Source organism: Cherax quadricarinatus, chromosome 58, assembly GCF_038502225.1.
Source record: "Cherax quadricarinatus isolate ZL_2023a chromosome 58, ASM3850222v1, whole genome shotgun sequence".
Lineage (NCBI taxonomy): Eukaryota > Metazoa > Arthropoda > Malacostraca > Decapoda > Parastacidae > Cherax > Cherax quadricarinatus.
In genome coordinates, this window is record NC_091349.1 from 3,006,407 (window position 1) to 3,032,057 (window position 25,651).

The window sequence follows — 25,651 nt, forward strand, 5'->3', positions numbered from 1 at the left end:
GGCGAGCCCGTTTGTATTGCATAGGAAAGAGGGGGGGGGGGGGGGGGAGAGTTTTACGTGTGGAAGGATGGTGGATGGGAGAGAGAGTGGCGTTTGTGTGTGTGTATGCCCCAGCAGAAAGTGACGTGAAAGTGAAGATGGATTTTGTGCGGGAGGAGCTCGTGTATTACCTACGCACGTTACCGTCTGTCGCGATTGTGGGGGGGGATTGGAATTGTGTAATTAAGAAGACGGACGTGGAACCCAGAGGAGCGGGATATTTTTCCTCAGTCTTGGGGGGCCTGCTTAGAGATCTTCAGTTACGTGATGCATTCGGGGGAGGTCTGTGGGAGGTGGAACATACGTTTATAAGAAGGGGATATGCGGCTCGTTTGGACAGGTTATATTTATCTCGGAGGGTTTTGGTAGAGTCTTTTAAAACTATAGAGATGGTGTCTTCCGATCATAGGGCGGTATTAGTGGAGGTGGGATGGGATGCTTTGGCTCGTAGGCAGGGAAGTTATTGGAAACTGAACACGATGGTTTTGGGGGATAGGGAGGGAGTGGAAGCGTTTGCAACATTTTGGGAACAGCTCTGTGCCGACAGAAGAACTGAGGAAGACGTGGTAGGATGGTGGGATAGTGTGGCTAAGTTACGAATACGTCATTTTTATGTGAGGGAGGGCAAACGCATTAATCAATTGCTTGTCAAATTACTTAGAATCTAGATTACGGAATTGTTACGAGGGGGGGGCGGTGGCCGGGGTGTACCCGGTGGAGGATATACACATGTTGAAGGACAGAATACGGGATTTGCAAGAAGAACGTTTTGCAGCTGTACGGGTACAGGCGGGGTTAGACGAAGTACTCTGGGGCGACAAGCCATCAGCTTGTGTGCTGCGAGGACAGAAGGTACGACAGCGAACGACTACAATACCAGGTTTGCAAGTCATATCTTCTGTGGGGGGTTTTAGAGAGGGTCAGGTATTAAGGGACACCAAGGGGATGAGTGCATATGCAGATAGATGGTTTGAGGAATACGGGAAAAGTAGTGGGGTGGATGGTGAGGTTCTTGGGAAGGTATGTGAGTATGTGCCGTGCAAACTGGGGAGGAGTGATCGGGAGGCACTGGGTGGGGTCATTGAGGAGGGGGAAATATGGAGAGCCCTTATGGACATGAGGAAGGGTAAGGCACCCGGGATCGATGGTTTACCTAGCGAATTTTATGTACAGCACTGGGGTCTGCTTAGGGGTTTCCTAGTAAGGTTAATGAATGCCATGAAAGACGGAGGTAAGATGGGAGAATCTCAGGCAACGGCGGTGGTGGTGTTGGTCCCAAAGGGTAAACAGCAGAGTACCCTTCGGGATTATCGAGCCATTTCATTGCTTTGTGCTGATTATAAATTATTTGCGAAAATTCTTGGGAATCGGCTTAAATGTGTTGTGGGGAGGGTCGTGTTTGAGTCTCAGTTTGGTTTACCTGGTAGGTCAATGAGCGTGGGCCACGGGATTATCAAGGGGTTCCTGGAGGACATGGAAAGGGAAAGAGGAGCGTTGGTGGCGTTGGATTGGCAAGGGGCTTATGATAGGGTGGAAAGAAAGGCTTTGAGGGATATTCTCCTACGACAGGGGTTTGGCGAAGAAATAGTGGGGTGGGTGGATACGCTGTACTCAAATGCGAAGGTAAGGGTGCAAATCAATGGGTGTGTGGGGGGGGGTGTCAACATGGAGCGGGGTCTTCGGCAGGGATGTCCTTTATCACAAATATTGTTTGCATGTGTTCAGGATCCCTTTTATAGGATGGTGGAGGATCGTCTAAGGCCGGGGGGGAGGGATGGTGAGCTGAAGCCGTGGCCTGGTTTGGTGGGCTATGTTGATGATACCACTATTTTGGCAAGTGAGGAGACACGGTTAGGACTTTTGGGGGAAGTTGTACACACTTTTGGGAGAGCTACTGGGATGAAGGTAAATCTGGAAAAGTCAATGATCATGGGGCTGGGAGAGTGGACAGAGAGATTAGAGTGGGGATGTGATGTTGTGCAGCGGAGGACCGGGAGTCTGAAAATCTGCGGTGTCATGTATGAGGCTGACCTGAGTGCTGCAAGGGTTAGCAATTCGAATAGGATGGTGGAACAGGTGCAGCGACGTTTGGGAATGCTGCGACCTCACCATTTAACCCTTAGGCAGCGTGTAATTGTCATCAATGTATTACTATATAGTAAAGTCTGGTTTGTTTCGGCTGTGATGCCGTTAACAGGAACGGCGATCACGAGTATTCTTAGAATGGTGTTCAAATTTTTGTGGGGTTCAGGGTGCAACTGGTTGCGAAGGGAGGTAGTGACATTGCCGGTATGTAGGGGAGGGTTGGGTTTGTTGGACTTGAGAAAGCGCGTGAAATGTGTGTTTATTAAGAGGGAAGTGATGAGTGCAGGTGGATGGAGGGAGGGTCAGCTAGATAAGGTACATGCTCACCTGAGGAAATGGTATGGAGGGGCGGAAATGAAGGAATGCGAGACAGTGTTACGCGCCTTAATGTTAGCCAGGGAACCAGGAAAAGTAAAGGTGGGAACGTTGTGTAAATTGTTAGAGAAACATGTAGTGGCGCCGGTTGAAGGGATCTACCCCATGTATGCATGGGATGTAATATGGCGAAGGTTTAGTACATTAAGGATACGACCTAGGGCGCGTGAGGTTATGTACCGTTTCCTGCATGGGATTTTGCCAACGGGAGCGATGCTCCGAGACAGGAGGGTTATTGAGGGTGGGGGGTGTGGCAGATGCAGTGGGGAAGAGACTGCGTATCATGTCGTCTATTTTTGTGAAGGTTTGGAGTGCATCAGGGTATGGATGCGTAAGGTAGTGGTGAGGGTGGGGGGCCAAGGTGTGGCGGTATTGCGAGCGTTGAGTCTTGATATGAGTGGTGTGGAGGAGAGTGTGGTAAGAGGTTTAGCATATGTCATCGTGGACTACATATATGTTTTATGGGGTATGAGGGGGAAGGTGGGTGGGGATGTGCTGAGAAGGACTTTGGCGGCGACGTTTTATCGAACTTTGTGTCGCAACAGAGACATTTTTGGGAAAAGGTGGGAAGAGTATTTTTCTGAAGGTTATAGAGGACTAACAATAGGGATTTTATTGGCGTTATAAGGGGCTTTAACTGCCGGGGTGAGTGGGTTGGTAAAAGGGGGGGGGGTTCAGGGGATTTCAACGGGCTCACCTCCTTGGGAATGCAGTGATGTGGTTGGGTGTGATTGGAGGTACTAGTGTGTGACCAGATGAGAGGTTGTGCAAGATAAGTTTTGCTTAGTGCCCTTGATGGGGAAGGTGTAAGGAGCAGATTAAATATATAACATGTATTAATGTATAACCTATAAATTATATAACATGTATATTTCTTTGGTAGCGTATTATGTTCCACTTACACTGGTATTGCAATTGAATTTGAATTTTCTTGAGAGGGTTTTCCTTGCACTATTTCCTTGAAGCACTGAGTTATTTTTGTTTTATTGTAACGTGGGCCAGCATCAGTTTTGGTAGTAATTACCTATTATTATTGTTCTTATTTAAGGTATTGTAATTTTGGTAGTCCTGTACCATTCATGGTTGTAAATAATGCTTCCTCAAGTGACATGTGACATAATAATCCTAAATTGAGGATAATTAATGTCATGATTATTCAGGTTGGTGATAGGGTTAGTTTTCAATGTGTATGTGTGAGTGGGGGGGGGATGATGGGTCACCTGTGTTGCAGCACAGGTTTCTTAATAAGGCATATTGTAGGTCTGGTGTATTTGTTGAGGGAGGTATTATGGGTGATTGTCATTAAGCTTGGAGCATTATTGTGTTGAGGTTGTAATTTTAGGAGTTTTCTTAATAGCCATTTTGTGGCCTTTGTTATTATAACTTTATTCCTTCTTAAATTGTGATATGTTATAAAAACTTGTATATAGTAGACTGGCAGATGTTGCCTGGATTGTTTTGTGTTTATATATTGATTTACTGATGTTGTCCTTGATCATTTTTTTGTATATGTACCTATTAATATCTGTACATGAAGTTTTTAAATAAAATATAAAAAAAAAAAAATTCTCACTACCTTCCTCTTACACACATCAGTTCCAGATAAACCAAAAACAACCCCCCCCCTTTACATCCCCCCATAAGGAGACCACTCCTTTGTCCATCCTCAGGGACCCCGCCCAAGGGAACCCACAGTGAGATTCCTATAACCTTCCGGGAAACTTTTTTCCCAAGACGCCCCATAAACCAACTTATTCCTACACTTCGTCCTATAGAAACGGCCCGCCAACGCTTTTATCCTCATATCACCCCTTAATCCCCTCATTCCCCATGAAATGTCCAGATAATCCACTATGATATACATTATAGCCCTTCCTACATCCCTAGACACTCCCCCTACATCCAGTAGTAAAGCCCTTAAAAGCGACAAACGACCCCCCCCCAACAGTCTGATAACCCCACCCATCCATGATCTCACCCCCTCCAAGGAGGTACAAAAAAAAACCACATGAAATGCCGTTTCAACATCACCACAAAACTGACAAAAAGCCTCTTCCACAAATCCCATACTACGTAACACCTCCTTGGAAGCCAGAATCCCCATGATAAACCTATATACTAATTCTCTTACTCTAGCCGGTATCCGCAGCTTACTAAAATCTTTCCAAATAACCCCCCAATCATACGTTGGATACACGGCTACCCCTTGCATAATTCCTTGACCTTTCACTACCCTCACCAACCGTTTCACTTTGATTTTATCCACCTGTTGCACTGTCAATAAAAAACGCAACATATCTTCACAAACCCTCAATTCCTTCCCACTCCACCATTTACGTGCCTCCTCCATAACTCTTCCTACTTTAGCTCCCCTCACACCCCCTTCCCTCATATACCTCCACTTGATATATACAGCCATTACTCTCAGTCCTAAAGGCAACAAACCTAAACCCCCTCTCCGAACATCCGTCATAACTACCTCCTTACTTAACCATGCCCTCCCAAATCCCCACACAAACTTCAGCACCCTCCTCTGCATTTCCACAATATCTCGTACCTCTAAGGGAAAAACCTCTGCCACCCCCCATACCTTGCTATAGACAAGTGAATTTACCACCACTACCCTCTGATGTAAAGCTAAGTCCCTCGCACTTAAACCTCCTAGTCTACTTAAAACCTTACCCTTGACAGACTCCGAATTTACCCTTCTGCATGCCTGCACTTCCGCCAAATACCATATCCCACATACCTTGATTCTGTCAACCACTGTCCATCCTAACCCTATCCCCAAGCCCCCCCCTATCCAATTACCGACCTCTAGTAACCTTGATTTCACCGTATTAACTCTCATTCCGGTATTCATACCAAACATCTGAATCACTCTTCCCACCCTCCTTAACTCCTCCTTACCCCTTAGCATAACAGTAGTATCATCCACATACCCAACGATGCCCCCTTTGCACCCCCCTTCCATCTCCTGATTGTTCATTACCCTCTCAACAGACTCATAAAAAGGATTCTGCACACACGCAAAGAGCAGCTGTGACATCGGACAGCCCTGTCTCAAACCTCTCTCCATTGGTACACTTTCACCCAACCTCCCATTGACCTGTACCCTCACCTCAGCCCTATCATACAGGGTGTTCACCCACCTCACTACCCCCTCCCGAAAACCCAACCTCTCTAAGCAAACCCCTAAGAAATCTCTGTCCACGCAATCATAAGCATTCACCCAATCTAAACCTAGTATTCCCCCTCCCGAACATCTCTCTAGAAAATCCCTAATCACTCCATGTCCATCCCTCATCCTTCTTCCCGGAATTCCCAACTGTCCCCTATGTAACACTAAACCCAACACTTTCCTCATTCTGTTGCCCAAAACTTTAGCAAAAATCTTGTAATCCGAGCACATTAACGTAATCGCACGATAATCATTCAAAACTCGGCATTCCTTCTTTTTGGGCACTAAAACCGTGACACCCGTTCTTTGTGATTTCCCCATCCTCCCACTATTTAACATACAATTCAAAACCCCCACCAAACAATGCCGTACACTCCCCCAATGATACCTATAAAAATCGTTTGGTAGTCCGTCTATGCCTGGGGTTTTACCCTGGCACATCCCAAAAACTGCCTCCTCCACCTCCTCTACAGTAATACTACCCTCGATTCTGTTACTGTCCTGCTCACTTAATACTCTATTAAACCCTTCATCCCCAAACCGTCCCTCACCCACTCCCCTGCCAACCCTCCTCCACTTCTCCCTAAACCAAAAATCTGCATACAAACTAATATTTTCCGTGGTGGATAGGCCTTGACCCTCCTCAAAACCACCCCCCCCTGTACCTACCTCAATATACGCCAAGGTGGTCTTCGCCTGCCGTTCCTTAAACCTCCTTAATACAAAACCCGATGGCCTATCTCCCCTTAAGACATCCTCCAACCCTGCCCTAACTCGAATTGCCTCAAATTTTTCATTGTGAATTTCCGCCAACCTATTTCGCAAACGTTCCATGTCCTCACTCCGCCCCACACGTTCCTCTGCATAACAGTCATTTAACTGACCCTCAAGATAATTTTGTAGGCCATAGCTCCACCTAGCCATCTCCTTACCCCTTACTTTAAAAAATTTCCCTATTTCAACTTTAGCCCTCATTTCCCACCAATCCAGCAAATCCATTTCCATATTCCTAGTCTCCCACAAGGATTTCCACCAATCTTCAAACCCCGTAGGTTCATCCTTTTCCCTAAGTAGCCTCACATTTAATTTCCAATATCCTGCATAAACCCTCACTATGCCATCTACCCTCAAATCTGCTATAACAGCACGATGATCAGAAAAACCCACATCGATAGTCCTCACCCTCTCCACACCTATGCCCTGCCTAACATAAATCCTATCTAACCTTGCCTCATATCCCCTACGAATAAAAGTGTGCTCCACTCCATATCCCCTACTTCCCACCACATCTACTGCTCCAACATCTCGCAAAACATCCCGCAGGACCCCCAAAACACAACCCGCCCCCCTCGGAACCACATCACCCTTCCTAATGACACAATTCCAATCCCCACCAATCACCGTAAAAGCAGGTAAACCTCTCAAGTGATATACCAGAACCTCGCGTACAAAATCCACCTTCACTCTAGTGTTACTAGTTGCTGGCATGTACACACCTACAAAACTAACCCTCCTGGCCCCCCAAAACCCATCCACCCTGACAACCCTCCCACCCCCCCCCCTCCTCCCAACCCAGGATACGCAAAGGACTGGTCTCCTTTACCGCCACAGCCACACCTCCTTTCAACCTCAAAGCATCACATGTAAACAACCTATAACCTTTCAACAACAGCTCACATCCTAACCTATGGTTATGTTCCTGCAAAAAACAGACATCAATGCTAAATCTCCTCAAAACCCACTCTAACCATACCCTCTTGACCTCGTTTTTAAGACCGTTTACATTGAAAGTTACACACCTGAATTTTACAAGAAAGGCGGCTTACCCCTGTGCCGCTGAGGCTTACTTGGTCCTCCTTTCATAGGTCTCGGTTCTTCTCTATCAATCCCTCGTTCCTGCCCTCCAACCCCTCCCTGTCCCTTCCCACCTAGCTTCCCATTGCCCCCCCCTCCTCCCTGACTTGCCTTTGCAACCACAGCTGCCCACATCTTCTTCCCAGGCCTCTGCGCTGGTGTGAGGACCTCGTCCATGTCTGATGCCCCCGCTGATCTCCCCTGATGCTACCCTCTACATACATTTCTTCTTCAACCACATCTTCTTGATGGACCTCCACCACCACATTGCTCTCCTTTCGAACCTCACTCAAGTCTTCCTTACCCTGCTTCTGTTCATCCATCACCTTGTCATCACCTGACCTCACATCACTTTCCACACCAAGCACCGACTCTTCCAAAAAATCCTTCAGCACAGCCTCCAAAATCCCGTCCTGAGCTGACTCTGCATTATCTAACGGTCTGTCTGACGGCGATATTCCCTCCCCTCCCGTTTCCACTGGTAGTGTAACACACGTCTCCAAAACCACCTCTGCCCTGTCGACCTCCTCACTCCATAGGCCTGTACCCCGTCTTTCCACTTCATCCGTCATAACATCCGTGGCTTCTAATGGCGTATCCACAGCAGCTGTCTCCTGACGCCTAGGCTCCTGTCTCCTGGGGCATTGTGCCACCATGTGCTCATAAGAGTCACATAAACGGCACGTCTTCCTCTGCCCCGCATAGTGAACAAAAACCTGTGTTCTATGGTTACGCAATGTAACATATGATGGTATCGGTCTCCTCAGGGTCATTTTCAGTGTGCATGATCCTTCCGGCATCCCCTCATAAGGGCCGTCCCTCCACATTCCCATGCTCGTCGAGTGTACAGTTCCATAACCACTGAACACATCTTGGATGCTGTATGCTGTTGCCTCAAAAGGTACGTTCCTTACCTTCACCCAAGTAAAATACTTAGACACATCATGCAAGCATACTTCCACTGCCGAATTGATACTCATCCGTCGTTCTTGAAATTCATCTACGATGGTAGAGTAGAAGTCAGCCCTCATGAACTTCACGAAGACCCTTGACATTCCATTCAGTGCCACACCATACAGCTCTTCGTTGGGGATGCCATAACAGTCCCTGATAATGCTTGGCAGGAGAACGTTCATCGTGTCGTTGCTTAAAGTTCCTCTAACCAGCTGAATGCAGACAGTATTAATGCGCCGGTACAGTCGGTCCGCCATCTTGGCGCTAATACTATGTTTTCCTCACCAGGTGGCGTGCAAGAGAACCAGTAGAAGCGTCCTCTCTCCCCGCAGGTCGAGAGACGAATAACCAACATATTTTTAGCTGAATAAGGCTGGTTGTCCCTTTTTGGATAGTAAAAAGTATTTCTAGCAACTTTAAAAGATTTATCAATTACATTTCTTGGGTATTTTAAATCATTACCTATTTCATAAATTTTGGATATTTCCTCATCTATGAACTCAGGACTACAAATTCGTAAAGCTCTCAGAAACATTGATGAGAAAACAGACAGTTTGACTCTATCTTGATGCGAGGAATAATAGTGGACATAGGAACAGTTATTTGTAGGTTTTCTGTAAATTTTAAATTTGAATTCATTATTACCCTTAATAATTAAAACATCTAGAAAAGGCAATGAGTTATTTTCTTCAAACTCAATAGTAAAGTTTATAGAATGGGCTAAGCTATTTAATTTTCCTAGGAAATGGTGTATATCTACATTTTTGGGCATAAGACACAAAATATCATCAACATATCTGAACCATTTAGCTCTATTAGGGAGGATTGTGTTAAGTAACCTTGTTTCAAAAAATTCCATGTATAGGTTACTAAGAACAGGTGAAAGAGGATTTCCCATTGCCATACCAAACTTCTGAGTGTAAAACTTATCATTAAATACAAATTTTGCATCAACAATGCAAAGTTTAATAAGTTTAATGATAATGTATATATATACATATATATATGTATATATACATATATATATATATATATATATATATATATATATATATATATATATATATATATATATATATATATATATATATATATATATATATATACGTAAGTGTAAGAGCACATAATCATGACAATAAGACAACGCCGGTGAACTACCAGTAAGTACACTCACAGGAGTTTGAAGATGGTGTCAGCGAGGGTTACCCGGGTGCTGCTGCGGAAAGAAACAGTGGATGGCACGACCCACGTTAGTCTACTGCTTGTGTACAGTATGTAGGTGCCCAGTGTCACGAAGCTGATCATCAACACTGACAGGAACAACCTCTGAAATGAACACAACAACATGTTGATGTATGGTGTTAGTATTACGAGACAGGAATATATGGGTTGTATACGAATGTTTTATATTTCTGACAAGTCTGTTTTGCAAACAAAACTATATCAAGATAATTCACACAGAGGCTCACTTCAAGATATTGTCTGAAGACAATATCTACATTACACGTTATCGATTTTATTACTCCACGTGTGTTAGTTTGTCATTATGCGGTGTTTGTTATACTGTTCCGTTTGTATGTTAGCTTGATGTTTACAGTGAAATAAGTATGATATCATATCTATGTTACCCAGTGTGAAGTGGAAAGCCTTGGTCAGATGACCACAAGCTCCAGCTCTTAGATCATCATATGACTAAGACCCGTGTCAGGAAACTTGTCCTGTTTCCTGACAAACCTTACCTAAACCTACCCAATGTGCATGTATTCTGGTGGGTATATCTCTCTTGATATATGTACACTGAGAGAAACAGTGCATGTACACTTGGGGATATATATCTTAGTTTATATACAGTTTACTTTATTCCCTATAGGTCTGTGTTTGGGACTGGGGGTGTACAGGTATCATACAGCCTTAATGACCCTCGTCCAGTCGACAGGATTTAAGTTTATGTAACCAACTATTCGTCAAATTTGTTTTGTGTAAAATCGTCTTAACTGATCTCTCAAATTGTCCCTTGCAACATTCTTTTTCCTCACATATTCTGATCCTTTACTGTCCCTTCAAGATTCTCCTCTGATAATCCCGAACATTTTTATCCTACTCCTTCCTAAACTCCATGTTTCTGTCTTCCCTTCTTCCCTCAAACTTCATTTTCTCATCTCGCCAATAATTTACTTATTCTTGATGTTTAAACATTCAACACTTACAATCAAACATAACAGTACTGTGTACCTAGGAAAGCCAACGCACCAAGTTGGGGATAACTAACCTTGGTTTTGTTGCAGTCTCTCAGCATGACGAGGTGTTGGTGTTAGAAGCAGTATTGTTGTGGTCACCTCTACTTCGCCCCCGCACACACAACTCTGCTGCTGCCAGATAAAAACATAACAAAGTACGCTAATACAATAGTGGAATTTACCAAGAGTATGTAAATAAAACACAGTATGCGAGTTGGTGGCATTTTTATTTATGATTTTATCAGTTCGTGAACTGATAATGTTCCCACTGAACAAAACGTTTATCATTAAAATTCCATAACCCGCTTAAATAACAGAGGTCACGGGAGTAGTCCCATTACCCATAAAAATATGGACCAACATCGCTGTAATCTTAACCGGCCGATACTAGGCAGGTATTACTCACCTATTCCCATATATAAGTAATACGAATAGGGGATGACCACACTAGGTCTACTAACCTATGCTAAGCAGGTCCTCGTCACACCTATTTTTTTTTTTTTTGAGCTATCCAAGGTATTAACTGCGATGACCCAACATGGCAGGTTGTTCCACACAACCGGTGTTTTCCTCTATGATTTTTAAATATAATTTTATCAAACTTTAATCATATGTTTCTCTCTCGTGTGGAACTATCAAAATCTCCTTTAAACTCTAGATAAATTTACAATCTGCCCGACCATTTTTCCGTGGACAGTATGTACCAGGTTAATGGGTGTGATATATTGGAGTTTCCACAAAGAAAGCCTTACTGCGAGGAAGAGAGCTTAACAAAGCTCCTGGAGAGCGAAACGTTGTCGCAATAAAATGTCACATTAGTTTCATTTGTGCCCACTTCTTGCCTAACAGAAAGCCGTACTGTTTACTAGTCAGACCATACCCCGGCCGGGATTGAACCCGCGGTCAGAGAGCCTCAAAACTCCAGCCCGTCGCGTTAGCCACTAGACCAGCTAGCCACAATAAGATTCGTCCAACTAGGTATATTTCTACACCATAGGAAGGTTAGCACAGGCACTACTGTGACCACAAATGCAAGTTTTTACAGACGAATCTCCAGCTAGCGTGGCCGTGACGAACTCTAGCTCAAGTCCCCTCACTGCCGTCAACATGACTCACGAAATCGTCAAAGGTTGTCCCTCTCCAAGCGCTTCATTCACCTTCCAGTATTGTTTACCATATACTTACAATGACACGATGATCTTTAATTTTTAAAGTAGTGGAGTAGTAAGCCAGGGAAAGGCCTGTCAGATGACCAAAAGCTCCAGTGGCGACTCAACATAAAACTAATATCCTCCTGCCTGACGAACTTTAGCCTAGCCTAACCTACACCATCTTCCATTTGAAATAAAATCTTAAAAAAATAGTATAAGAAAAAGCCTTAGTTCTGCACACTCTTTTAAAACCCGGATTGATATATCATCTAGCTCTGCTATATTCTTTTTATCAACATTTAGTAATAATTTCTTCACTACCTCTTTATTTACCTCAGTATCCCCAACTTAATGATATTTTTGGATTTGGAAAATTGCTGGATATCAAACATCTCTTCTAAATGCACTCGCAAACTTTCTGAATGCGATAAAATATTACAAGACAGAGATAAATTATGTCCAGAGAGAGAGAGAGAGAGCTATAATATTTATGGTATTGTATTCGGGTAAAAGAAGATATATGAAAGAATGGTTAATGGATAGTGTTGGAGATTTATGAAAAATAAAGAATTTGGAACCAGTATTGAGAACAGTCAGTCCAGGGACACGTTGGAGGTATATTGTTAACATGTTAGAAGTATATTTCTAACATGTTAGAGGTATATTTCTAACATGTTAGAGATATATTTCTATCATGTTAGAGGTATATTTCTAACATGTTAGAGAAATATTTCTATCATGTTAGAGGTATATTTCTAACATGTTAGAGGTATATTTCTAACATGTTAGAGGTATATTTCTAACATGTTGGAGATATATATCTAACACGTTAGAGGTATATTTCTAACATGTTGGAGATATATATCTAACATGTTAGAGGTATATTTCTAACATGTTGGAGATATATATCTAACACGTTAGAGGTATATTTCTAACATGTTGGAGATATATATCTAACATGTTAGAGGTATATTTCTAACATGTTGGAGATATATATCTAACATGTTAGAGGTATATTTCTAACATGTTGGAGATATATATCTAACATGTTAGAGGTATATTTCTAGCATGTTGGAGATATATATCTAACATGTTAGAGGTATATTTCTAACATGTTGGAGATGTATATCTAACATGTTAGAGATATATATGTTGGAGATATATATCTAACATGTTAGAGGTATATTTCTAACATGTTAGAGGTATATTTCTAACATGTTGGAGATATATATCTAACATGTTAGAGGTATATTTCTAACATGTTGGAGATATATATCTAACATGTTAGAGGTATATTTCTAGCATGTTGGAGATATATATCTAACATGTTAGAGGTATATTTCTAACATGTTGGAGATATATATCTAACATGTTAGAGGTATATTTCTAGCATGTTTGGGGTATATTTCTAACATGTCTACTGACTGGATAGTTTCACAAATATAACAGAATTCTCTGCAGACATGATATGTATTCCTGTGTCCTGTAATATTTTATCTCGCTCAGTTTCACTAACTGTTGTGAATCACTCTAAATTCTTACAATCCAGCCGTTCCTGTTCTTGTGCTGTTTCCTCACCTCTGTAATAATAATAAAAATAATAATAATAATAATAATAATAATAATAATAATAATAATAATAACAATAATAATAATCTTTATTTCAACAAGCACGTGATACAATTTATACAAATCTCGTTGACATCACTTACATGCATGCCATATAGAAAGCCCCGGTCAGATTAGTTTAATTTTGTCCCTAGGATGTGACCCACACTAGTCGACTAACACCCTGGTACCTATTTACTGCTAGGTGAACAGGGACAGCAGGTCTCTTAAGGACACACGCCCTCAATGTTTCCATCCATACTGGGGATCGAACCAAGGACCTCAATGTTTAAGACAAATGCGCTACTAACGGTGCTACGGGACACCAGTCAAGTCAAAGATAATCACTCTTTCATGTGATTTAAGATAATTTACGTTAAACATTTCTTCCTTTACTGTGGTAAAGACCAAGTATTGAGGGTGTCACTTCTCTCACTTCACCTCACTTCACTTATATATTAATACATAAACAACCTGTCATTACCTCTAGGAACTGTGGAGTATTTATTGACAATTACAGCCTCGTAGGCTGTCCAATTTATTTCTTTATTGTTGAAATCTCCCAAGACAGTAGCCTATTATCCTGATCACTTTTCATCAATAATTTTTTTGACAAGACGTTCAGTGATGCTGCACCTCAGATGACTCTCTAAACCCCAATATCTCCATCGTTAGTCCCAGTATTGTCGTAATTCGTCATTTATCTTAGTAAATTCGTCTCTATCTCATGTCTTATTAATTAAGTGGTTGCTTGAATGACCCAAGACGAGTCTCACATGTGTCGGATGACCCAAGACGAGTCTCACATGTGTCGGATGACCCAAGACGAGTCTCACATGTGTCGGATGACCCAAGACGAGTCTCACATGTGTCGGATGACCCAAGACGAGTCTCACATGTGTCGGATGACCCAAGACGAGTCTCACATGTGTCGGATGACCCAAGACGAGTCTCACATGTGTCGGATGACCCAAGACGAGTCTCACATGTGTCGGATGACCCAAGACGAGTCTCACATGTGTCGGATGACCCAAGACGAGTCTCACATGTGTCGGATGACCCAAGACGAGTCTCACATGTGTCGGATGACCCAAGACGAGTCTCACATGTGTCGGATGACCCAAGACGAGTCTCACATGTGTCGGATGACCCAAGACGAGTCTCACATGTGTCGGATGACCCAAGACGAGTCTCACATGTGTCGGATGACCCAAGACAAGTCTCACATGTGTCGGATGACCCAAGACGAGTTTCACATGTGTCGGATGACCCAAGACGAGTCTCACATGTGTCGGATGACCCAAGACAAGTCTCACATGTGTCGGATGACCCAAGACGAGTCTCACATGTGTCGGATGACCCAAGACGAGTTTCACATGTGTCGGATGACCCAAGACAAGTCTCACATGTGTCGGATGACCCAAGACGAGTCTCACATGTGTCGGATGACTCTAGACGAGTCTCACATGTGTCGGATGACCCAAGACGAGTCTCACATGTGTCGGATGACCCAAGACGAGTCTCACATGTGTCGGATGACTCTAGACGAGTCTTGGGTCATCCCTGAAATGTTCTCATATTTTCGATTCCCTCCGCAAAATTTTTATATTATTTGTGCTTTGAATTTTCATTTCTGTGGTTTGTATTGTTTATTTTAGCGATATTGTCATTCCTCCTTCTTACACATCTAGTATCATCACACAGTGTGTATATGGCTATGTATTTTGTGCGTGCGTGTGCGTGTGTGCGTGCACTTGTGTATGTGTCTTGTGCGTGTGTAGAAGTGTGAAACATACATATATACACTGGCCACAATACATTGATCGCCTTGGTTAATGTCAGCTCGTCACTATGCGACTCACAAAACACTAAATCTTCACAATTTAATTCTGAAAATAAGTCATAACTACCAATACGCTTGTCAACGACCAAACTACATGCAATCCACAACAAAAACATATTTAGAATGTGTGTTTGTCCCCTCAAAAACAAGATATATATACATCAAGATGTGTATGCCTCTGCAAATATATATATATATATATATATATATATATATATATATATATATATATATATATATATATATATATATATATATATATATATATATATTTATAATACAATCGCAGATAGGTGACCTTAACAATGCGAGACAAACCACGAGGGATGAAAATCTCCAGGTCAAGTACTTTCACATGTCTCAGTGCGTCATCAGGAGCTGTGCAGTGTTGCAAGAGTAGCAACAGAAGAAATAAGGAAAAAGTTTTCTCAAAGTTAGCGTGTTTTTTTTTTTGTGAGAGAATCTGGCTGGTGTCCCCACGTTAACTTTGAGAAACCTTCCTCTCATTGCACCTGTTGCTACCCTTGCAACATTGCATAGCTCCTGATGATGCACTGAGACAGGTGAAAGTTCTTTCATAATGTTAAAATAGACAGTTTCAGATATTCATATTTCTCATTGTCTCTAATTATCTCCCTCATTATGTCTCTCGTTATCTTTTATTATTACTTTTCGTTATATCTCATTATAATTGATTATATCCCATTATCTTCATTATATCTCATTATCTTTTCATTACATCTCATTTTTATCTACATTATATCTCATTATTTTTTTATTATATGTCATTATAAATTTTATCTCATTATCTTCTTTATACCTCATTATCTTCATTATATCTCTTTATCCTTTTCATTATATCTCTTTACCTTCATTAAATAGCATAATCTTTTTCATTATGCCTCATTATCTTTTTCAATATAACTCCCTATCTTTATTATATCTCATTATACTTTATAATTATCTTGTTAATTATATCTATCTTCCTTATATCTTATTATTCTTTTCATAGTGTCTCTCTCTCTCTCTCTCTCTCTCTCTCTCTCTCTCTCTCTCTCTCTCTCTCTCTCTCATAAAGAGGCGAGTCCTGGACACAAGAATAATAATAATGGCTCGCAGACACAGGCTAAAACAAATGAACCTTGCATCACTATGGGGAGGACTTGTTCACGATGTGCAAGATACTCACAGCGCTCCACAAGAACAGTGACGCAACGGGAGGAGACACGGTTCAAGGTTTCCTGGGTAAGAAGTCTAGCAGAGCTATGTATTACCCTTTTGGGTTTAGGGCTAATTGATGATGATGATGATGATGATAGCAGCAGCTGGAAGTGAATGAGTTTGGCAAGTAGATTCCATACACAGTTTTAATACTAGGTACGATGAATCGAGCGTCGCTACCACATTTAGATGAGTACAACTAACCGAATACACACCTGTGTATGCAAGTGGGTAAGCACACAAATACATACGCACGCACACACACACACACACACACACACACACACACACACACACACACACACACACACATACACACACACACACACACACACATGTGCGTAGAACTAGATACGTACACATACGAGCATTTACCACCTCCCTCCCTTTCCCTTCCGTCACTCCGTAGGTGAGGGAAGGGGGTGAGGGGAGGGGGTTTACGTTATCTCCCCCTAGATACAGGACCTGTTGCCTCTGTTCATCTAGCAATAAATTGGTACCTGGGTGTTAGTCCGACTGTTGTGGGTGGCATATTGTGGGAGGACCCCAGACGAAATAAGTCAGACTGCTTGGCTTTCCTGGGTTATCCTGGGGCTGTTTATCCTCCCAGGGTTAAGAGCCCAGGGAAAGGCTTTCTTCTAACACGGACTTGGTCTTCAAGACCTGGTCCGGGATCAGCTATAATCCTAACAAAGTCATGTTGAAGACCACGCTCATGGGACCAGCTACAGGCTTAATTAACCCAGACATGTTCAAGACCACATAGGTAAGACCAGCTATAGGTTGTATACAGACCTGCTCAAGACCACACTGGAAGGACCAACTATGGGCATGAAACAGACTTGGTCATCAGACCACACTGGTGGGGCCAGTTGCAGCTACAACTTCCATAGAAATAGTGCATATACACCGAGAAGTGTATTCTGTCAGTGTATGTCCACCGGGAGAAGTATGTGTCTCAGTGCACATAGGTAGACCGAGAGGGGCACATCTCTCAGGTACGAAACAGCTGTGTATAAACACGTAATACAGAGCGAATCCACATTTCGGAGACGAGGTTTCGAGCAGGACTGGTCTCAGCATTACCCGGTACACGAAGTGTGTGCCGATGTGCTGAGGCGAAGGTGCTGAGCTGAGAGGCAGAGTCACACATCAGCAGTGTCGTTCCGTCTCTATGAAGCAGCAATGGGTGACTGAGTCCGTCTTTGTGACGCAGCGCTGCTTGACTGGAGTGGTAACTATATACACGACTCACAGCCGTCTTACCAACGCCTCAACTAGTTCTCAGCAGACATATAGTTCCCCAGCAGACAAATGATAGTCCTCAGCAGACAAATGATAGTCCCCCAGCAGACTAATGATAAGTCACCTCCCAGCACACAAATGACAGTTCCTTCCCAGCAGATACCCGATGGGGGTGATTCAGGAAGAGCATAAGGAGCACTGCAGCAGGCCAACTGGCCCATTCTAGGCAGCTCCAAGTCACACCCACTTAAGAAGGAAGGAGCACTGCTGGAGTCCTACTGGCCCAAGCTAAGCAAGTTCAGGAAAACACAAAACATCATTCAGAACACAGGGGAGGTAAAAAACTGGATTACGAAACAGTTCTGTAGTATAGAATCGATAGAGCTAAAGGAACACTGGCCAGGGAACATCAGGAAGCTACGAGTAACACAGGTTCATTGTTAGCGGGAAAATCACAACAGATGTGATGAGATCGTTACTCAGAAAGTAACGCTGCATAACACTGTAACACTGAGTAACGCTTTAATACCAGGTATCACCGTGTTACACCGTGTAACACCTCGTAACTTCGTGTAATGCTACGTAACATTGTGTAACACTAGGTAACATTGTGTAACACTGTGTAACACTAAGTAACTGTGTAACACTGTGTAATGCTGTGTAACACCTCGTAACTTCGTGTGACGCTACGTAACATTGTGTTACACTAGGTAACATTGTGTAACACTGTGTAACACTAAGTAACTGTGTAACACTGTGTAACACTAAGTAACAATGTAACACTGTGTAACGCTGTGTAACACCTCGTAACTTCGTGTGACGCTACGTAACATTGTGTTACACTAGGTAACATTGTGTAACACTGTGTAACACTAAGTAACTGTGTAACACTGTGTAACACTAAGTAACAATGTAACACTGTGTAACGCTGTGTAACACCTCGTAACTTCGTGTGACGCTATGTAACATTGTGTTATACTAGGTAACATTGTGTAACACTGTGTAACACTAAGTAACTGTGTAACACTGTGTAACACTAAGTAACTGTGTAACACTGTGTAACACCACGTAACTTCGTGTAACACTATTTAACACTGTGTAATACCGGGTAATTTCGTGTAACACTATGTAACACTGAATAACACTGTGCAACAATATGTAACACTGCTTAACACTATGTAACAAAATGTAACACAGAGAAAAAAAGAGAAAAATAACCGTGGGATGCACTGGGGAGGAAAAGAAAGATAACAGGAAACACTGGGGAGGAAAAGAAAGATAACAGGAAACACTGGGGAGGAAAAGAAAGATAACAGGAAACACTGGGGAGGAAAAGAAAGATAACAGGAAACACTGGGGAGGAAAAGAAAGATAACAGGAAACACTGGGGAGGAAAAGAAAGATAACAGGAAACACTGGGGAGGAAAAGAAAGATAACAGGAAACACTGGGGAGGAAAAGAAAGATAACAGGAAACACTGGGGAGGAAAAGAAAGATAACAGAAAACACTGGGGAGGAAAAGAAAGATAACAGGAAACACTGGGGAGGATAAGAAAGATAACAGGAAACACTGGGGAGGATAAGAAAGATAACAGGAAACACTGGGGAGGAAAAGAAAGATAACAGGAAACACTGGGGAGGAAAAGAAAGATAACAGGAAACACTGGGGAGGAAAAGAAAGATAACAGGAAACACTGGGGAGGAAAAGAAAGATAACAGGAAACACTGGGGAGGAAAAGAAAGATAACAGAAAACACTGGGGAGGAAAAGAAAGATAACAGGAAACACTGGGGAGGATAAGAAAGATAACAGGAAACACTGGGGAGGATAAGAAAGATAACAGGAAACACTGGGGAGGAAAAGAAAGATAACAGGAAACACTGGGGAGGAAAAGAAAGATAACAGGAAACACTGGGGAGGAAAAGAAAGATAACAGGAAACACTGGGGAGGAAAAGAAAGATAACAGGAAACACTGGGGAGGAAAAGAAAGATAACAGGAAACACTGGGGAGGAAAAGAAAGATAACAGGAAACACTGGGGAGGAAAAGAAAGATAACAGGAAACACTGGGGAGGAAAAGAAAGATAACAGGAAACACTGGGGAGGAAAAGAAAGATAACAGGAAACACTGGGGAGGAAAGAAAGATAACAGGAAACACTGGGGAGGAAAAGAAAGAAAACAGGAAACACTGGGGAGGATAAGAAAGATAACAGGAAACACTGGGGAGGATAAGAAAGATAACAGGAAACACTGGGGAGGATAAGAAAGATAACAGGAAACACTGGGGAGGATAAGAAAGACGACAGGAAACACTGGGGAGGATAAGAAAGATAACAGGAAACACTGGGGAGGAAAAGAAAGATAACAGGAAACACTGGGGAGGATAAGAAAGACGACAGGAAACACTGGGGAGGAAAAGAAAGATAACAGAAAACACTGGGGAGGAAAGAAAGATAACAGGAAACACTGGGGAGGAAAAGAAAGAAAACAGGAAACACTGGGGAGGATAAGAAAGATAACAGGAAACACTGGGGAGGATAAGAAAGATAACAGGAAACACTGGGGAGGATAAGAAAGATAACAGGAAACACTGGGGAGGAAAAGAAAGATAACAGGAAACACTGGGGAGGAAAAAAAAGATAACAGGAAACACTGGGGAGGAAAAAAAAGATAACAGGAAACACTGGGGAGGAAAAGAAAGATAACAGGAAACACTGGGGAGGAAAAGAAAGATAACAGGAAACACTGGGGAGGATAAGAAAGATAACAGGAAACACTGGGGAGGATAAGAAAGATAACAGGAAACACTGGGGAGGAAAAAGATAACAGGAAACACTGGGGAGGATAAGAAAGACGACAGGAAACACTGGGGAGGATAAGAAAGACGACAGGAAACACTGGGGAGGATAAGAAAGACGACAGGAAACACTGGGGAGGATAAGAAAGATAACAGGCAACACTGGGGAGGAAAAGAAAGATAACAGGAAACACTGGGGAGGATAAGAAAGACGACAGGAAACACTGGGGAGGATAAGAAAGACGACAGGAAACACTGGGGAGGATAAGAAAGATAACAGGAAACACTGGGGAGGATAAGAAAGATAACAGGAAACACTGGGGAGGAAAAAGATAACAGGAAACACTGGGGAGGATAAGAAAGACGACAGGAAACACTGGGGAGGATAAGAAAGACGACAGGAAACACTGGGGAGGATAAGAAAGACGACAGGAAACACTGGGGAGGATAAGAAAGATAACAGGCAACACTGGGGAGGAAAAGAAAGATAACAGGAAACACTGGGGAGGATAAGAAAGACGACAGGAAACACTGGGGAGGATAAGAAAGACGACAGGAAACACTGGGGAGGATAAGAAAGATAACAGGAAACACTGGGGAGGAAAAGAAAGATAACAGGAAACACTGGGGAGGATAAGAAAGACGACAGGAAACACTGGGGAGGAAAAGAAAGACGACAGGAAACACTGGGGAGGATAAGAAAGACGACAGGAAACACTGGGGAGGATAAGAAAGATAACAGGAAACACTGGGGAGGAAAAGAAAGATAACAGGAAACACTGGGGAGGATAAGAAAGACGACAGGAAACACTGGGGAGGATAAGAAAGATAGCAGGAAACACTGGGGAGGATAAGAAAGATAACAGGAAACACTGGGGAGGATAAGAAAGACGACAGGAAACACTGGGGAGGATAAGAAAGACGACAGGAAACACTGGGGAGGATAAGAAAGATAACAGGAAACACTGGGGAGGATAAGAAAGATAACAGGAAACACTGGGGAGGATAAGAAAGACGACAGGAAACACTGGGGAGGAAAAGAAAGATAACAGGAAACACTGGGGAGGATAAGAAAGATAACAGGAAACACTGGGGAGGATAAGAAAGATAACAGGAAACACTAGGGAGGAAAAGAAAGATAGCAGGAAACACTGGGGAGGGTAAGAAAGACGACAGGAAACACTGGGGAGGATAAGAAAGACGACAGGAAACACTGGGGAGGATAAGAAAGACGACAGGAAACACTGGGGAGGATAAGAAAGACGACAGGAAACACTGGGAGGATAAGAATGATTACTAACACTGGGGAGGATAAGAATGATTACTAACACTGGGGAGGATAAGAATGATTACTAACACTGGGGAGGATAAGAATGATTACTAACACTGGGGAGGATAAGAATCATTATTAACACTGGGGAGGATAAGAATGATTGCTAACACTGGGGAGGATAAGAATCATTACTAACACTGGGGAGGATAAGAAAGATTACTAACACTGGGGAGGATAAGAATCATTATTAACACTGGGGAGGATAAGAATCATTACTACCACTGGGGAGGATAAGAATGTTTACTAACACTGGGGAGGATAAGAATCATTACTAACACTGGGGAGGATAAGAATCATTACTAACACTGGGGAGGATAAGAATCACTAATAACACTGGGGAGGATAAGAATGATTACTAGCACTGGAGAGGATAAGAACGATTACTAGCACTGGGGAGGATAAGAATCATTACTAACACTGGGGAGGATAAGAATCATTATTAACACTGGGGAGGATAAGAATCGTTACTAACACTGGGGAGGATAAGAATCATTACTAACACTGGGGAGGATAAGAATCGTTACTAACACTGGGGAGGATAAGAATCATTACTAACACTGGGGAGGATAAGAAAGATTACTAACACTGGGGAGGATAAGAATCATTACTAACACTGGGGAGGATAAGAATCATTACTAACACTGGGGAGGATAAGAATCACTAACACTGGGGAGGATAAAAATCATTACTAACACTGGGGAGGATAAGAATCATTACTAACACTGGGGAGGATAAGAATCATTACTAACACTGGGGAGGATAAGAATCATTACCAACACTGGGGAGGATAAGAACGATTACTACCACTGGGGAGGATAAGATTGATTACTAACACTGGGGAGGATAAGAATGATTACTACCACTGGGGGATAAGAATCACTACTGTCACTGGGGAGGATAAGAATCACTACTACCACTGGGGAGGATAAGCATGATTACTAACACTGGGGAGGATAAGAATCATTACTAACGCTGGGGAGGATAAGAATCACTACTACCACTGGGGAGGATAAGAATGATTACTAACACTGGGGAGGATAAGAATGATTACTAACACTGGGGAGGATAAGAAACATTACTAAAACTGGGGAGGATAAGAATCATTACTAACACTGGAGAGGATACGAATCTCTACTGACACTGGGGAGGATAAGAATCATTACTAACACTGGGGAGGATAAGAATCATTACTAACACTGGGGAGGATAAGAATCACTACTGACACTGGGGAGGATAAGAATCATTACTAACACTGGGGAGGATAAGAATCACTAATAACACTGGGGAATATAAGAATGATTACTAGCACTGGGGAGGATAAGAATGATTACTAGCACTGGGGAGGATAAGAATCATTACTAACACTGGGGAGGATAAGAATCATTATTAACACTGGGGAGGATAAGAATCGTTACTAACACTGGGGAGGATAAGAATCATTACTAACACTGGGGAGGATAAGAATCATTACTAACACTGGGGAAGATCAGAATCATTACTAACACTGGGGAGGATAAGAATCATTACTAACACTGGGGATAATAAGAATCATTACCAACACTGGGGAGGATAAGAACGATTACTACCACTGGGGAGGATAAGAATGATTACTAACACTGGGGAGGATAAGAATGATTACTACCACTGGGGGGATAAGAATTACTACTGACACTGGGGAGGATAAGAATCACTACTACCACTGGGGAGGATAAGAATGATTACTAACACTGGGGAGGATAAGAATCATTACTAAAACTGGGGAGGATAAGAATCATTACTAACACTGGGGAGGATACGAATCACTACTGACACTGGGGAGGATAAGAATCATTACTAACACTGGGGAGGATAAGAATCATTACTAACACTGGGGAGGATAAGAATCACTACTGACACTGGGGAGGATAAGAATCATTACTAACACTGGGGAGGATAAGAATCACTACTACCACTGGGGAGGATAAGAATCACTTCTACCACTGGGGCGGATAAGAATCACTACTGACACTGGGGAGGATAAGAACCACTACTACCACTGGGGAGGATAAGAATCACTACTGACACTGGGGAGGATAAGAATCACTACTAACACTGGGAAGAATAAGAATGATTACTAATACTGGGGATTATAAGAATCATTACTAACACTGGGGCTAAAAATAATCACTACTACCACTGGGGAGGATAAGAATCACTACTATCACTGGGGAGGATAAGAATCATTACTAACACTGGGGAGGATAAGAATCACTACTATCACTGGGGAGGATAAGAATCACTACTATCACTGGGGAGGATAAGAATCATTACTAACACTGGGGAGGATAAGAATCATTACTAACACTGGGGAGGATAAGAATCATTACTAACACTGGGGAGGATAAGAATCACTACTATCACTGGGGAGGAAAAGAATCACTACTGACACTGGGGAGGATAAGAATCACTACTGACACTGGGGAGGATAAGAATCACTACTGACACTGGGGAGGATAAGAATCACTACTGACACAGGGGAGGATAAGAATCAATAGTAACACTGGGGAGGATAAAAATCGCTACTGACACTGCGGACTGAAAAACTTGAAGTGTAGTAGTCAGGAGCACTGATCTGTCCCTGTTAGAGAGCAGACTGAGTCTAACATCTGTGACTCAGGTGTGTGTGTGTGTGTGGCATTTTTCCACGTGTGTGTGTGTGTGTGTATGTGTGCGTGTGTGTGTGTGTGTGTGTGTGTGTGTGTGGACAGTTGTTTGTTGTCAACGTCAGTGTTCATGTACTAGAATATGTTTCCTGCTGTACATATTTACTTCATTGTAACACACACACACACACACACACACACACACACACACACACACACACACACACACAGGCATGTCTTACGAGGAGAGGTTAAGGGTAATCGACCTGACGCCACTGGAGGACAGGAGAGAGACGGGGGACGACATGATAACGACGTATAAAATACTGAGAAGAATTGATAAATTGGTTAGAGACAGGATGTTCCAGGGATGAAACACAGCAACAAGGGGTAACAACTGGAAGCTGTAGATTCAGATGAGTCACAGGGATGTTAGGGAGTATTTCTTCAGTCACACAGTTGTGAGGAAGTGTAATAGTCTGGAGAGTGAGGTAGTGGAGGCAGGATCTATACATAACTTTAAGAAGAGGTATGATAAAGCTCATGGAACAGGGAGGGAGTGGATCTAGTAGCAACCAGTGAAGGGGCGCGGCCAGGAGCTACGAATCGACCCCTGCAATCACAATTAGGTGAGTACACACACACATATGCAAGGTCACGGAGAAGATTATCAGAAGAGTGGTGGAGCTCCTGGAAAGGAATGAGCTTATAAACGATAACCAGCACGGTTTCAGGGAAGGGAAATCCTGTGTCACAAACCTACTGGAGTTTTTCAAGGTCACAGAAGTAATACGAGAGAGAGAACATACATAAGAACATAAGAAAGGAGGAACACTGCAGGAGGCCTGCTGGCCCATACTAGGCAGGTCCTTTACAATTCATCCCACTAACAAAACATTTGCCCTACCCAATTTTCAATGCCACCCAAGAAATAAGCTCTGATGTGAAAGTCCCACTCAAATCCAACCCATCCCACTCATGTACTTATCCAACCTAGATTTGAAACTACCCAAAGTCCCTGCCTCAATAACCCAACTAGGTAGACTGTTCCACTCATCAACTACCCTATTTCCAAACCAATACTT

At 42.7% G+C, this 25,651-nt stretch overlaps 1 protein-coding gene across 4 annotated transcripts in view; it reads right to left on the reverse strand.

The window, feature by feature from the left end:
* Window positions 1–24,580, reverse strand: part of LOC128697948 (alpha-(1,3)-fucosyltransferase C-like) — a 36,756-nt gene extending 12,176 nt beyond the window's left edge. Inside the window, exons 1-3 of one of the 4 annotated variants that reach the window (XM_070097519.1) lie at window positions 24,491–24,580; window positions 10,758–10,854; window positions 9,663–9,814 (exon numbers count right to left, since the gene is read on the reverse strand). In XM_070097519.1, the coding sequence (XP_069953620.1) occupies window positions 9,663–9,814; window positions 10,758–10,784 (179 nt within the window). In that variant the 5' untranslated portion in view covers window positions 10,785–10,854; window positions 24,491–24,580. Of the gene's footprint in view, window positions 1–9,662; window positions 9,815–10,757; window positions 10,858–17,634; window positions 17,914–24,490 lie in introns of those variants that run through there. The other 3 variants (XM_070097518.1, XM_070097520.1, XM_053789932.2) reach the window with 3 other exon arrangements.
* Window positions 24,581–25,651: the final 1,071 nt, after the last annotated feature.